The 16,297-nt window shown below is 43.3% G+C and overlaps 1 protein-coding gene across 1 annotated transcript in view; it reads right to left on the reverse strand.

The window, feature by feature from the left end:
* The window catches only part of LOC139640726 (laminin subunit alpha-2-like), a gene marked incomplete at its 3' end in the record, with an annotated part of 117,763 nt that overhangs the window by 24,772 nt on the left and 76,694 nt on the right, over positions 1 to 16,297 (reverse strand). The window contains 9 exon segments of the mRNA XM_071514917.1: positions 766 to 959; positions 1,421 to 1,507; positions 1,659 to 1,783; positions 6,410 to 6,565; positions 8,735 to 8,852; positions 9,265 to 9,383; positions 9,687 to 9,872; positions 10,564 to 10,740; positions 13,520 to 13,663. Of these exon segments, the coding sequence (XP_071371018.1) occupies positions 766 to 959; positions 1,421 to 1,507; positions 1,659 to 1,783; positions 6,410 to 6,565; positions 8,735 to 8,852; positions 9,265 to 9,383; positions 9,687 to 9,872; positions 10,564 to 10,740; positions 13,520 to 13,663 (1,306 nt within the window).

The raw sequence follows: 16,297 nt of genomic DNA on the forward strand, positions 1-16,297 counted from the left end.
AGGCGGGCGGTGTGATCGCTCCGCTCTGTACAAAGCGCCCGGGTCTTGTGATTACACTCCGGACGCGGCGGCGGGGGCCGGCGTTGGTGTCAGAGTGCGCCGCGCCGCTCGCAGTGCCAATTTATGAACACACGCTTTGTGTCTGAACACATAAAGACCTGAGTGAGCAATTTCCTCCCCGTCCCTGACAGGAGCAATTTCACATCAGCCCTCTGATGTCTTACAACCTCTCTGCTGCATTCACACACACACACACACACACACACACACACACACAGACACACACACGCACGCACACTTTCCTTTAGACATGCTAATAGCACCGAATTGGTCCTGCCATCATGGTCATATTAAGTTTAAATTAGATCTAAATGACATTGAAATTATTTTCTAAATGACTCGAGTCTGACTTCTGCCACGAACCCCTGTCTCCCATGGCAACCGGGGAGCAGGGCTTTGACTGCTCATTTACAGTTCATTGCCAAAATAATGTAAAAACCACAACATGAAGGGTCTTCACTGGGTGGTGGACCACCAGACAGAATAGAACAGAATAAGGTAGATAGATAGAAAGATAGATAGATAGATAGATAGATAGACAGATAGACAGATAGATAGATAGATAGATAGATAGATAGATAGACAGACAGACAGACAGACAGACAGACAGACAGACAGATAGATAGATAGATAGACAGATAGATAGATAGATAGATAGATAGAAGAAAAGGACAAAACAAAAAGTCAGGTGTGTGTTAGTCTTACAGATGATGCCGGCCGGTCCACACACATGCCTCTCCATGCACTGGTCACACGACTGGCCCGACGCCCCGACCCGGCAACGGCACTGGCCCGTCGCGGGGTCGCACGGTCCGGCCAGCGCCCCCCAGGGGGAACACTTACACTCCTCGCAGCGGCCGCCCGGCATCCGCGGGTTGCCGTGGTAACCGGTGGCACACCTGGACAGGGGGGATTGTGGGAAGGAGGAGGGAGGAGGAGAGTTAAATATGTGTGTCGGCTTGCAGTTGGAGGTTCTTGGGCTAAGTGAGGCACAAAGAAATGCCTTCCAAATGTTTCATATACTTCCTGTTATTTTTATAGACTTGCTTTTATGTAACTGTTTGATTATGCCCACTTTTAATCTTGTGGGGTTTTTTTTCTATGTGATTTTATTCATTTATTTATTTATTTTTCAAACCAATTTTCTTTATTTCTTGTTGTTGTTTTTATGCCTTTCTGTAAGGCACTTTGTAAATTCTGCTTAATAAAGTCATTATAAGACGTCTAGACACCTGATTGTGGATGCACTTTTTTGGCTTTAAAGGTAAAGTTCTGAATTTTTAGAAGCCTATCCTATTTTCACTAACCATGGGTAGACTGTGTCTTTCTGTGTGTGTGTGTGTGTGTGTGTGTGTCTGACCTCTCGCAGTATTTGCCCTCGTATCCCTCAGGACAGGCTGTGCATCGATAGTCATCGAACCCTTCAGCTACACAGGACGGACTGAAACTAGACAGAGAGATTTTTCACACAAACAACTTTAAAACGCTCATACAGCTCATATTTAACATTTGATAGATACTGAAAAATTCAGTCTGATGCAAAACCTGCTAAGAGAGAATATCAGAGAGAGAAAAAGAGAGAAAGCTGTGAACCCTACTTGTTCTCTGGGTTGGTGAGGGGGCAGGCGCAGGGTTTGCAGTCGTCATGGAGACCGCGGACCACGCCGTAGAAACCCGGAGCGCAGCGTTCACACCGGTCACCCTCTGTGTTGTCTTGGCAGTTCTGCACACACACACACACACACACACACACACACACACACACACGACATTGCATTATTGACTCTCATACACAAACTTGATTGGTGCTGTATTTGTGAGGATGCTCCATTGACTTCCATTCATTTCCCAACCCTAACTCTCACCTACACATGCCGAATTTTAAAACCTAAAACTAACCTTAATCTAACCATAAGTCCAACCTTCCCATGTGTGAGTTTTAAATTTCTCATCATCTTCCACCCAGCATGAGTTCTCAGTGGGAGTGGGTGGTTTTTAATCTACAATTTGATTGTTTGAGTCAATGCAGCTGCAGCACAATGACAAAAAAACTCACGCTGTTTATCCAAAAGCTTTTCATCTTAAAAAAAAAAAGTAACCTAATTTTCAAATTAAATTATAATCAACAGGAGTTAGGCTAAACCTTTAACTGTTTTTTTTTTGTATTTGAATGTTGCCGTCAGCGCAGTGAAAATGAGACGGCAGTTTGGCTTGAGGAAGAAAAAAGTTTCGTTTTCAATGATTCGAAAATATGAATCGTTTGTAGAAGATGATCGAAGATGAGTAGTTGAAAGGATGACAGACTGAGTCACTCATCTTTCCACTCCTTGATTACTGAGAAAATGGCCTTGGAGAGGTGATTTTCTATGAGAAAGTGAGATAATTATCTCAGCACCACTTTACCCTCTTTGACACTAGATGAAGAGTATAAATAATAGCGGCATGCTGCTAACATCTCTGCTTGATAATAGTAGTTTGATCACCAGTGTGCTTAGCTGTGAAGTGGTTAATTTTAGATAATAATCCAAATGTGTGCAACTTGTTTTTTCTTTTTTTTCCGGCCTGTGTAAATAGAAAAATAGATGAAAACAGCTGTTCAGGAGACTTTTCTTTTAACCGTTATTCGTCCGGGGAAAGTCAAATGAGCAGATATCCTCTTTTTCCAGCAACACCCTGCTTCGCATTCATAAAGTCTCACACACCCGGCACTGTCACTGGGAGCTGCCACAGGCTTCTGGAGCTGTAGTTTAGGGGAGGAGAGAGCGTTACTCCTTCAATTTCCCCATTTTCCCCATTTTCCCAGTCATTCTAGGGATTCAGACCGGTGACCTGTTTTCTAGCCTTGACCATGTCTGATGAAAAATGCAGTCGTCCACAGAGTAGAGGATGAATTCGGTCCAATCCCACTATATTGCTGACGAGGTGCTGTGAGAGGTGATGGGTGAGATCGCACGCATCATCAAAGGATTAAACAAGCCTCTTTCCTTATGAGAAGGCCGCTGGAAAAAAATACACTCACTCTGTACTCGTCTGTTGATCCCTGTGAGGATATTGGATACCCACAAGAGTCCTCACAAGGATGTGCAAGGACACACACCCTCACAGATATACAGTATATAAATATATATACTGTATATCATTCATGTAGTGAGTTTGTCTTTGGAGAGCTGTAGCTCGAGGCGAATGCTTCAGCTGATTTTCAGCTGTTAGCTGGGAGCTCACTATATAGCCTAAGACACACACACACACACACACACAGAAAGTACCCATACATACATTATACTCACACAAATGCTATACAAACACACGCAACTATTTGTACACAAACACCCACGCACATGCGCACAACATTCTATACATACACAGTAAACTCGAGAAAAGAAAATACACACACATGTACAACTGACACACACACACACTGTGCATTCATCGTACAAACACTTAACACACACATACTGTACATACACACACACACACACAGCCCTCCCCTCCTCATATCCCCGGGGTCCTGTCTTATGTGTTCGCCTTGTTTGTTGAAACGGGAACTTCAATCAGCGCAACAGGAAGTTGCCTCTTAACGAGGCAAGTCATTTCCATTAACTTCCTGTGTTCCTCGTTACCGCTAATTACCACGGAAACAAACTCGTTTAGCATTTTCAATTTAGCCCCGCTCGGTTAGAAAATGCTAATGACGCTGTTATGGAGAGCGAGATGGAAATGGGCGAGGGAAAAATGGCTGGGAGGCAAAGAGAGACAGAAATCAAACAGAACAGGAGAGAGAGAGAGGGAGCATTGGCAAAAAAAGAGAGAGAGAGAGAGAGAGACAAAGCGGAGGAATTGGAGGAATAAAGGAGTGGAGCGAGGCAGAAAAAGAGAGGGGATCGTGGTGAAGAGAGATAAGAGAAGGTAAAGGACAAGAGGGAGATGAAAGGAGACAGAAAGGGTGAGAAAACTGCATAATAGACGGAAAGGAACGAAGGAGAGACAAAGAAGGAGAGAGAAATACGTAGAATGGGGAGGAGCGGAGATGAGGGAGGGAGGAGGGCAAAGGAGAAAGACAGAAGAAGGGGAGGGGAGAGGAAATGAAAAGAAGAGAAAGCAGAGAACGGGGGACAGAAGTGAAGGATGGGGAAGGGAGGCAAATGGAGAAAAGTTGGCATCCGTGTCTCTATATTCTCAAAGCAGCATCTGTTGACAGCAGCACAGCCACGGCCTCACTAAGGCTGGAGACACACTAGGCGACTTTTAGAGTGATTATGGCCACGGGTTTGGCCATCATCACCGAGTTTGTGCCAGTTAGTGTCAGTTGTACAAATGATCTTGTGGTGTGTGAGGGTTCAGGACGTTAATCAATAACCAAAGAGAGCTGAGTGCAAGAGAAGGGAAATGACAAAAAGTGTGTTCAGAAAAATGTCCATCTCTGTGTTTGTTTTGGTTGTGTGTTATAGTAGTGCGAGATCTTGTGTTGTTTTAGCAAGACTGGGCATTGCATACACACTCGAGTATGTGTGTTCCCCGAATCAAACTCATGAAGTGTGTTCCACGAATCCAACTCATTAAGTGTGCGTTCCCTAAATCTAACTCAAGTGTGTTCCCTGAATCTAACTCATGTGTGTTCCCTGAATCTAACTCAAGTGTGTGTTCCCTGAATCTAACTCAAGTGTGTTCCCTGAATCTAACTCAAGTGTGTGTTCCCTGAATCTAACTCAAGTGTGTTCCCTGAATCTAACTCAAGTGTGTGTTCCCTAAATCTAACTCAAGTGTGTTCCCTGAATCTAACTCAAGTGTGTTCCCTAAATCTAACTCAAGTGTGTGTTCCCTGAATCTAACTCAAGTGTGTTCCCTGAATCTAACTCAAGTGCGTTCCCTGAATCTAACTCAAGTGTGTTCCCTGAATCTAACTCAAGTGTGTGTTCCCTGAATCTAACTCAAGTGTGTTCCCTGAATCTAACTCAAGTGTGTTCCCTAAATCTAACTCAAGTGTGTGTTCCCTGAATCTAACTCAAGTGTGTTCCCTGAATCTAACTCAAGTGTGTTCCCTGAATCTAACTCAAGTGTGTTCCCTGAATCTAACTCAAGTGTGTGTTCCCTGAATCTAACTCAAGTGTGTTCCCTGAATCTAACTCAAGTGTGTTCCCTAAATCTAACTCAAGTGTGTGTTCCCTGAATCTAACTCAAGTGTGTTCCCTGAATCTAACTCAAGTGTGTTCCCTGAATCTAACTCAAGTGTGTTCCCTGAATCTAACTCAAGTGTGTTCCCTGAATCTAAATCAAGTGTGTGTTCCCTGAATCTAACTCAAGTGTGTGTTCCCTGAATCTAAATCAAGTGTGTGTTCCCTGAATCTAAATCAAGTGTGTGTTCCCTGAATCTAAATCAAATGTGTTCCCTAAATCCAACTCATCATCACGTGTGTGTTCCCCAAATCCAACTCATCATCACGTGTGTTCCCCAAATCCAACTCATGAAGTGTGTGTTCCCTAAATCTAACTCAAATGTGTGTTCCTTAATTCTAACTCAAGTGTGTTCCCTACATCTAACTTATCAAATGTGTTCCCTAAATCCAACTCATCATCATGTGTGTTCCCTAAATCCAACTCATCATCATGTGTGTTCCCTAAATCCAACTCATCGTCAAGTGTGTGTTCCCCAAATCCAACTCATCATCAAGTGTGTGTTCCCCAAATCCAACTCATCATCATGTGTGTGTTCCCCAAATCCAACTCATTCTCACGTGTGTGTTCCCTAAATCCAACTCATCATCATGTGTGTGTTCCCCAAATCCAACTCATTCTCACGTGTGTGTTCCCTAAATCCAACTCATCATCACGTGTGTGTTCCCCAAATCCAACTCATTCTCACGTGTGTGTTCCCCAAATCCAACTCATCGTCACGTGTGTGTTCCCTAAATCCAACTCATCACCATGTGTGTACTTGAATACACTGTGTTAAAGCTGTAAGGGGCAGAGGTTTTGCCTCCCTCCGCGCTAATTGTCTTCCTTTTGCTTTTCTTTTGCTCTAATCATCCTCTCCCATCTTTCTTAAAGAGACGAGAGGTGGCTTTGGGTCAGATCCAGATGAGAGGAAATTACACAAAATATGAATATGCTTGGGCTCGTTAATTATCGCGAGGCTAATTACAGCGCCTGACATCTCTTTCTCATAACCCCACCCCCCCACCCCCCACCCAACACACACACACACACTTTTCGTCTCTCTCCCCACCCTCCCCTCCAGAAACTACCTGGCATATGGCGGTATGAGGGTCACCAGCGGCAGAATGCCCACCACACACACACACACACACACACACACACACACACACACACACTCTCTCTCTCTCTCATTTACCTGGCATATGGATGTCTCAGGGTCACAGGTGGACGAGTGCCCACTGCATTGGCACTGAACACAGCTGCCCATGCCGGCGGCGGTGGGCGCTCTGGACGGCAGAGCAGATGCCAGGGAGCCGCCGCCCCGAAGACGGTAGAAACCCGCAGCACACTCCTGCACAGAGAGAGAGAGAGAGAGAGAGAGAGAGAGAGAGAGACAGACAGGTAGAGAGACAGACTGATGAACGCACACCATTACTTAAACTGTAGGTCCACAACATTTGTTCACACCCGCTGTCCATGTTAGAGAAACTCACTCAGAAACACACATATACACACACATACCTGTATATATATAGATTTGTAAGGGAACAACACACACACACACACACACACACTAGATAGTTATACACGGGGACACACATAATTATCCTTAATTGTTATTCCTCTAGGCAACCGTTGACCACTCTCTCTCTCACACACACACACAGACACACACACAATTAAGAGTTATTCCCTTCAGTAACTTTTGAACACACACATGGTCACACCCTCACATCCGCGCATACCCACCCAGGCACACACACACACACACACACAAGCAAGGTAACTCTCCCTCTCTCTCTCTCCTGTTCAGTAATAATTAATGGAGTCCATTTAAAGAGCCATCTGTTCCCTCTGCTAGCGCTAAACGCCCGTTTAAAAATACTTTATTAACAACGACGGCAGCTACAAATAGAACGGCCATCTGTCAGCCAAGCCCTCTGCGACCTGAACATTTCGAGTTTAGCTACCGTTTGCTATTTGGCTTCCGTTTGGCATTTTTTCAGCAGTATCACCAGCTTCTAAATTATGTACCCGGCTAATTTTTTTCGGCAATATAGACGGGTGCTCCTCCGCACGACAAAGTGGAACAGAGGGTGAAAAATGTAGTTAAAAGTTTCCTGGCAAGCGGTGCGCCCCCTGTGAGATTAAAGCAATAATACCCAAGCGACTCTGAGGGCGCTGTCGCCTAGCGGAGTTGTCGGAAACTGTTGCCTCTGTGTATCATAAGCTCTCTCCACAGAAATCCTCATTAAACTAAAGATTCGGTCACCGCCATGTGCTTTCGCTGGCTTAAGAGAAGGAGCCGGCCGCCGCTGAAAGTCAATTGCTTTGACAAAATCACGGACGCTCAGTGAGGCTTAATCCTGGCGAAGCAATGAAGGAAAAAAAATAAAATAAATAAATAAACCAACACAGGAGCGTCTGAAAGGCGTCGGAGCGGCTTAAAACTCTGAACCAAATGTAAATTGGAAACTCGCGAGATACTGTTGAAAGCGTGGTCGCCGACCTCCGTGTTTACATTCTCTCAGAGTGCAGAGGCAGCGGGCAAAAAGCACCGCTTTGTCTCAGCCCTGCGATGTGGAGAGCTGCCCTGAGAGCAGAGAGAGAGAAAGAGAGTGATCAATTCTCATTTATCGAGTAATAGCTAGCCCGAGTAAGTTCATAATCGAGGTCTGTGAAGTTCTATCCAAAATGTAATCCATTAGCTGCCTCTGATCTTTGTCAACAAAAATGCCTTTTCCTTATTTATCGGTGGTTGTATTCTCAGTATGTTCTATTGCTATAATTGCTTGCTGTATTATCTGCAATTACTCTATTTGTTCTATTCTTGTCATATCATTCTCCCTGCTGCGGCAAAACACCAATTTCCCCACGAGGATCATTAAAGTTGAATCTAATCTAATTGTCTCCTTCAAAGTTGCAAACAATAACATAATCTAATGGTTTACAGAAACACAGTGATGTAATCTCATTACTTTCAGTTATTCATTGACTGGCTGTAATGTGAATGATGTTCTCATATCTTCTAAACTCTCAATACCTAACAGTAGAAATCCTGTATGAACAGCTGTATTAAATCTTATATGAACAACTGTATTAAATCCTATAAGAACAACTGTATTAATTCCTGTATTAACACCTGTATTAAATCCTGTATTAAATCATGCCAGCAGTTGCAAACAGGCCCACCTGTTACTGGCATCACTCACAAACTCTGTTGGAGTCCAGCTGAGTCCGACTCAGTAGAATAATCTCATTACCTTCAGCTACAAACTGAGTGTTCTGTAATTTGAATGGTGACTTTTATGATTTATAACAGCAGCAGTTTCTGACCATCTGTCACCGGTACAGTCACCTGTTACAGTGAACGCTCTTCAAAACCTAAACTATTCACATGAGTTCAAACTGTAGCCATTCCCAAACCCTATGGGATTACTTCTTGATTTTTTATTACTTTGGATTAGTTGATGTTTTGGTGGTGATGTGTGTCTCTGTTAAGCTGCGTGTTGGCGTGTACCTCGCAGGAAAGTCCGGAGTATCCATTCGGACACTCGCACCTCTCTATCTGATGGGCTCTCTCACTCTCTGTGGTCGGCCTGCCCTCCTCTGCCACCGTCAGACTGATCTCTGAAATACTGGCGGGAGAGAGGGAGAGGGAGAGAGAGAGAGAGAGAGAGAGAGAGAGAGAGAGAGAGATGAATATGAACCTAGCATACAGAGGCAGATGTTAGATTTGTCATGTTTAACACTAGAAAGGCCAATGGATTTGGGGGTCTAAGAGGCCAACAAGCCCTTAGTTCAATGAGGTAAATATGATTGCAACTGCTGGTTTTTGAAAATCTAACAACACTGGTTTGTACAGAAAGTGTGAAATGGAAAAGTCACAGGGGGAAATGTTGAAAGCAGACATATTTCAATTGTGGAATGAAAAACAGCAGTCACCTGAGTGCATGAGCTTCCTAGTGTTAATGCAGAGAGTAGTGTTTTAAGATGCTGTGCAGTGTGTGTGTGTGTGTGTGTGTGTGTGTGTGTGTGTGTATGTGTTACCGGCTGTGTCTCATCTGGTTGCCATGCGATGCCTTAATCAGGATGTAGTCCACATAGAACAAAATGTCCATGAAGTCCTCACGAGTCATAGATCGCCCGTCTGCATGCTTCCACTCATGCTGCACACACACACACACACACACACACACACACACACACACAGAGTCAGTGAATACAAAGACAATTGATTTCTAATGCTGATTTGCTAATGCTACAGTTTTACTAATGTTATAGACCCTCTGTGTCTACCTTGAACTTGGCAGTAATAAACAAAATCAATACTTTATTTATTATTTATGATTTTATTATAAATCAATTCCAAATTTCCCCACAGGGATCATTAAAGTTGCATCCGTTCACAGATGACTGACGGTGACATTGTACTACTACTATTTTTTAATATCCTGCCTCTGCCCCTTCACCTCTGTCATGTCGATCTCGTGGCGGGTGAGCTGACCAATCTGGAGCCCCGGAATGTGACGAGTCATCACCTTGTCCCTGTTAGGCCCGCCCCTAATGATGACCTGAGGCTCATATGAAGAGGGGCCAGTTTCATCTCTGGCCTCATAGTACACTGCATACTTCAGCTGGCCACCGTACGCTGTGATCTGGAGAGAGGGAGGGGGAGGGAGAGAGAAAGAGAGGGAGAGAGAGAGAGAGAGAGAGAGAGAGAGAGAGAGAGAGAGAGAAAGAGAGAGAAGGAGAGAGAGAGAGATCAGCAAAATCAGGGTATCTGCAGGTTTCAGAAAGCAAAAAGACCTGATTAAGGCTATCTGGAATTAAATTTCACACCAATTTAAAAACCAAAATAAAGAAACAAAGCTGATGAAACCAGCATATTGCCAGCTGAACGTAGCTAATTAAAGTCCTGAAAATAGGCAGGAAAACAAAAACAACAACAGGAAATGAATTGTTACGGGACATGAAGGGACATGTAAAGTAGATACAATGAAACAAAAAGAAAGTGAAATGAAAATGTTTTGCACACTACTAACCCTGTTCTCTATTAACCTGCCATTGCACAGTGAAAAAATAAAATTCAAATCTAGACAATATATTTTAATACTTTTTCAGAATATAATAATATGTATCATGTAATGGCAAAGGTGTAAAAATTGTATTTCTTTACACAATGATTTGAACAGTTTAAGATGTTTTCCTTTGCACTATGGACATCCTTGGACATCAAAACAATGGAGACACACACACACACACACACACACACACACACACACACACACACACACACACACACACACACACACTTAGCTATGAATCTATCACAGTGAGGCCTCTTACCATGGAGCCTCTGAACTGCTCTGGCAGTCTCCAGTAGTAGGGCTCGGTCAGGGCCGAGGTGACCAGCTCGGCGTGGGCCAGGATCTCCGGGTGCTGGAAGCTCACGCCTCTCCTCGTCTCCGCAACGTTGGATTTGTCCACCAGGGGGAGCACCGTCTGCTCTGGCTTCAGGGCCAACTAGGAAACACAACCAGAGTAACAATATTGAGGCGATCGCTTATCAATGGACACTACAGCAAGGTGGATGCTAGCCAACAGTTGGCATGAAGCATGAAGGGAATATTCAGTATCTTGTTTTCAAAGTAAGTCCACTTCTTCTATTGGTAATGGGAGTGTAGTGTATGTTCTGTGGAGCGGCCATGCTGTTTTATAAAACCTTCTTCCCATGGAAAGCCCCTGACCATGTACTTTATTATAATGCGCTTCTGTTTACCATCCTTTATTTTAACAAGATCATCTCCAAGCTGATATTCTCTCTGTAAATCATCCTGACGTTTCAATCAGGTTGTGCTGTTTAATTTCCTTTTGCCAATAATGGCTGAATGGCAATTTTGCTATTCCTTCCCATTAGTTTCAGGATTGCTCTTTGGAGTTTATTTCCAAGGTCAGTTAATGTAAATACTCTGTCTCCCCTGGCCATATTGTGATGTCCATTTGTGAATAGAAATTGCTCTTTATCTGTCTCTCTCTCTCCATCGGTGTCATATGGTCTATATAATGGCGATGTTGATATGTGAATAATATCGGCGTTATTATTGACAGTCTCTCGTTTCTCCCTTTCTCATTTTCTCTGTCTCTCGCTATATGTGTTGATATTTCAATACTGCCTGAATAAAACCGGGGTTTATTATTGACTGTGGCTCTGTGGTTGAGTGGACAGATTTTAAAATAGATTCATCCGCTACAGTCTGGATCTCTCTCTTGTGTCTCTGTATATTCCCAGTGATGTTGATATGTGAATATTGTGTGAATAATATCAGAGGTATTATGGAGCAGGGCTCTGTGGTTGAGCGGACAGACTCTGAAATCCATTTATTTGCTATAGTTTGGACACACTGGCTGTACTGTGTGATAGAGAGGCAGCCACACATGAAATAGAGGCAGTGGCTAATTCTCTTCCTCTCCCCTTCGCTTTCAATTCATCAGCATCTGTCAGTGTTTTAAATCAATTCCAAACATTTATGTTGCTTAAGCTCTTCATAACAGACAAGTAATTGTTCAATTATATAGTTTCCAGAGTAGTCCGAGTTCGGTAGTTGGCAATTCTTTAGTTTCTCATTTGTGTTTGTGTTGATTAGAATGAGTAGAAATGAATGAAGCATTTGTTTTTTTGGTTTTAGTGGGATTTTTTTTCCCTTTATAAGTACATTTGAACAATCTGCAACAAAGTTTTTGACCAAACACATAGTTAAGAGAGTTGTGCAGTCCATCACTCCTAATGTTTCCGTTCTTTCCCTGCTTTCTATGGCTGGTTGACAATTACCAGTTAGTTAGAAATGGTAACAAGCTATCTAGGGAATAACCTGATTCTCTCCAAAATCCTTTATCACAGTCTTCTTAAAGGTATTTCCCTTTCTTTTCTTTCTCTAACTTATGATTTAAGTTCTTTATAGATTTCACTGTGTATCACATTAGTGTAGATCTGACTTCAGAACAGTAGTTACGGATCAATATTTATTTGTGGCTGTACAACTCCATGCCTGGTACTAACCCTCTCCAAGGTTGGGGGTTCAATTCCCACTGGGTTTTTTAACCAATCGCACACAAACACACACACACACACACACACACAGTTCTCTGATCAGATGTAAATACCTAATAAATGGTTGTGTGTGTGTGTGTGTGTGTGTGTGTGTGTGCGCACATGTGTCCCTCTCCTCTCCCCTCGGTGAAGTCCCATCTATGCCGTGCAGTGTGAGTGTATGTGTATGTGAAAGTGTATGTGCTGTGTTTGTATAGTGTATGTGTATGGTGTCTTGGTATGTGTGTGTGTGCATGTGTGTGTGCATGTGTGTGTGTCCCACTCCACTCAGTGTAATCTCACGATTCAGTGGTTCAGAGAAAATCTCCCTCTTTCCAATAAACTCTCCATTTTTTCTCTCATTTTCTCGTTCTGTCCCGCTCTCTCCTCTCCCTCCCTCTCTCTGTCTCTCTCTCTTTCTCCTCTCTCTCTCTCTCTCTCTCTCTCTATCTCTCTGTCAACAGTAAATGAAGTGAATGTTTGTCGTTTATATGAAGCCTCTCGCTACTCTCCGTCCGAAAACTCCACGGTTACCATGGAAACGCTGGTTTATCGCCGACAGAAACCATTTCCGAGAGGAAGCCCCTTTATTAAAAACAGCCTGCCACTCAACAACTGATTGTTAACTTGCCGACTGCCTGGCTGACTGATTGGTGTTGGGAGAATGTTGTGGCTTGGCTCCAGGTTTACTTACACACTTCTGCTTTACTGACTGGTTTTGACTTTAACTGACTGACTGACTGGGTCCTGATGCACTGGCTGGCTGCCTGGCCACATTATCGACTGCTGGGAATTCCCTCTGAATCTATGCATCATCACACAAAGGCAGCCGATACAGAGGTCTGTTTTAAAAGGCTCAGCATGCATTAAGCTGCAGAATACATGAGTGATTGGATAGCAGCAGCAGAGTGGCTGAATTTTCAATGAAGCTGCTTTGGCCGATATATTTGTTTGACTTTCATTCGCCTTATATCTGTACAAAGTCTCAAAGGACACAATTCGGTGTAGATTAGGGGCTCTTCAACTTTTTCAGCCCAGGACTTAAACAAAGTAAGTTTCCTAGACTCTTAAAAACAAATAGCAGCATTGTTTTCTTGTGGGAAAACAAGCTTTAGCTGCATGTAAGATGTTGTTTTATGTATTGCTAGATAGATTCATTCTTATCAATCCAGCTGATTGGATAGGAGTAAAACACTTAAGATATGTGCTACTCACCCACATCCTGATGAGTCCCTGTGCCTCTGTGCAGGCCTGCGTCAGGCCGTAACAGTAACACTTGCTGCAGCCCAGCGGGTTTCGCACCGACAACCCGAAGGTGCCTGGCTTACAGCGGTCACAGTTGGCCCCCTCCACGCTGGCCTGAGAAGAAGACACATGCAAACACAGGCTAAGTTAGGCTTTTGTGATTCTTAATACACATTTTAAAGATTATTTTTTTTAGATTTCTTTCTTTGAGTAAATAACTTGGAATTCACTCTCCTGGTCTAAAAATGGGCTTGTGGACAGAGCTGCTTATTAAGCCTTTTTCTTTCTGCTAAGAAAAGGCTTAACTTCACTTCCCTGTCAACAAAACATCACCCAATTAACCTTGGGTGACGTCAAAAGTTTAGAGGAGCAAGAACAATTGAAGAATGAAAGTATATTAGGGACCTGGAAAGCGGAAATGTATTACTACACATTATTGGCATTTGCTGCGTTATAGGCTTTTATTGTGTTATGTGTGGAAAACGCAGAACATCAAGTCTCATTTTGTTGATTTCTAGCATGTTAAAAGTGTCTCTTGGTATCAGATTTTAGTGCCTCAGCGCAGTCTGCTCCTCCCAGTATCAACATCAGTGCATTGTAATTGTTATAGATAGACAGATAGACCCAAGGCCCTGCAATAGAAGTGTGTTGGGAGCGTACCTGCTGCTACTGAAACCAGAGGTAGATTTATTCCCTAAAAGATAATATTCGTTCACATACTGCCATAGAGAGAAACATAGAGACAGACTGAGAGACAGACAGACAGACAGACAGACAGACAGACAGCAAAACATGTCAGTAGGCAGACAGACAATAACAGAAAGACAGTTGACAGATAGACTGCTTGAATGACAGGCAGACAAGCTCATATTTGGTATTTGTTCAGAGTGAAGTTGACACCAAGTGATCTGGAGCCTCATTACACTGAATCATGTGTGTGTGTGTGTGTGTGTGTGTTTGTGTGGGGGATAATGTGATCAGTATGATAATGTACGTGTGTGTGTGTGTGTGCGTGCGTATGTGTGCGTTTTAATGTGTGTGAGAGAGATAAGCCGTGACAGTGGGGATCAGAATATCAAACCAACTCAGTTTTTTTCTCATACGGAACATTTCGCTTCTCTGATAGATCTGATGCCAACGCGCGTGCGCACACACATACACACACACACACACACACACACACACACACACACACACACACAAAGAGAAAATAAACCCACTCTCCTGGCATCTGGAGTTTGGAGTCCCCACTCCGTCTCCCTTTCAAACTGATTCTAGGTTGGTCCACTTCTCTGAACTGTTTATGGCTATTCAACAAGTTCATTTTTATTTTATTTGCCAGTGTTGATGCCATTTACTATCTACTTTCATCTGACAGCTGCCTATAACTTGTTGGGTTTGTCAGGCTGAGCTGCAATGCAAAAATAGCCATTTAGGGTAATATTGAGGTTTAAGTGAAAAAATTGTCTAGAAATAAGTGACAATACGTTGAATTAAGGCAGATCACTCCCCTAGTCTCAAGAAAATGACATTTGATTCAAGACGTGTTGAAGCAAGCTGATTTGCACTAGGAAACAAGCAATACTAAATACCGGATACTTTTGCGGTGTGCAGTAACTTACTATAAACTCCAGTTTCACCAGAGAGAACCAATTATGTTCCTCACAAATCACAAATCACAGGTAAAAGCTGCTAGAGGCTGACTGGGAGAAGAGCAACGTTAAAACAGATTTCTCCTGTCAGGTGTTTATGTCTTTGAACATCATAAAGTACTGAAAAATAATACTGAATTTCAAAATGCAGCTCTAACTATCGGTCTATGTTTACAAAGTTAACAGGGATTTGTAGTAGGCCTGTGTGCGTGTGTGTGTGTGTATGTGTGTGTGACATGGTGACAGTCTGTCAACAAGGCAGAAGAGAGGCAGAGAGGAGACCACATCCCTCATTATCACAGCACACACACACACACACACACAGACACACACACAGAACTCACTTGCTTATTTTCAGCCTACACCTACCTATCACTGATCTATCTATCTATCTATCTATCTATGTGTTTGTCTATGTCTCTGTATCACCCTCTCTCTATCTCTCTCTTTTAGCGAGACAGAACCCCCACTGAGCATATAGGGGGGTGGACTGTGTGTGTGTGTGTGTGTGTGTGTGTGTGTGTGTGTGCGTATGTGTGTGGGCGAGCGTATGGAGACCATCACACAGAGATGCCTGTCGTACTCAGTGCTGTGACATTTACTGGAATAATTACACGCGCAAACACACACATACACACACACACACACACACACACACACACACTAAACAAACACACACACACAAATATGCATAGACTCTGTATACACCAAGACACTCACACAATGAGAGAAAGACACATGCAGATACATGGACAGAGGAAGACATGTGCACACACACACACACACACACACACACACACACACACACACACACACAGAATACTGTACTGAATTCAGCGCTGATGTTAAACCGTGTGCAGGGAGTTTTAAATCGGCTTTGCCATTTAAAATCAAAACTATCATCTCCTTGCGGGAGTCAAAATAACAAATACCACACATGTGCTCTCTCTCTCTCTCTCACACACACACACACACACACACACACTCAGTCACACTTAAAGTTGACTTTCTGAAAGGTAAAAGTATACTGTTGCCGGGCAGAATGTGGTATTGTTGTCAGTCGAGGTAAACTGACACGCTTGCTTCTGGATTTCCT

The sequence above is a fragment of the Centroberyx affinis genome, unplaced genomic scaffold, assembly GCF_046629955.1.
Source record: "Centroberyx affinis isolate AG114_WGS23_722 - 3 ecotype Tasmania unplaced genomic scaffold, CSIRO-AGI_Caff_v1 ptg000290l_1, whole genome shotgun sequence".
NCBI lineage: Eukaryota > Metazoa > Chordata > Actinopteri > Beryciformes > Berycidae > Centroberyx > Centroberyx affinis.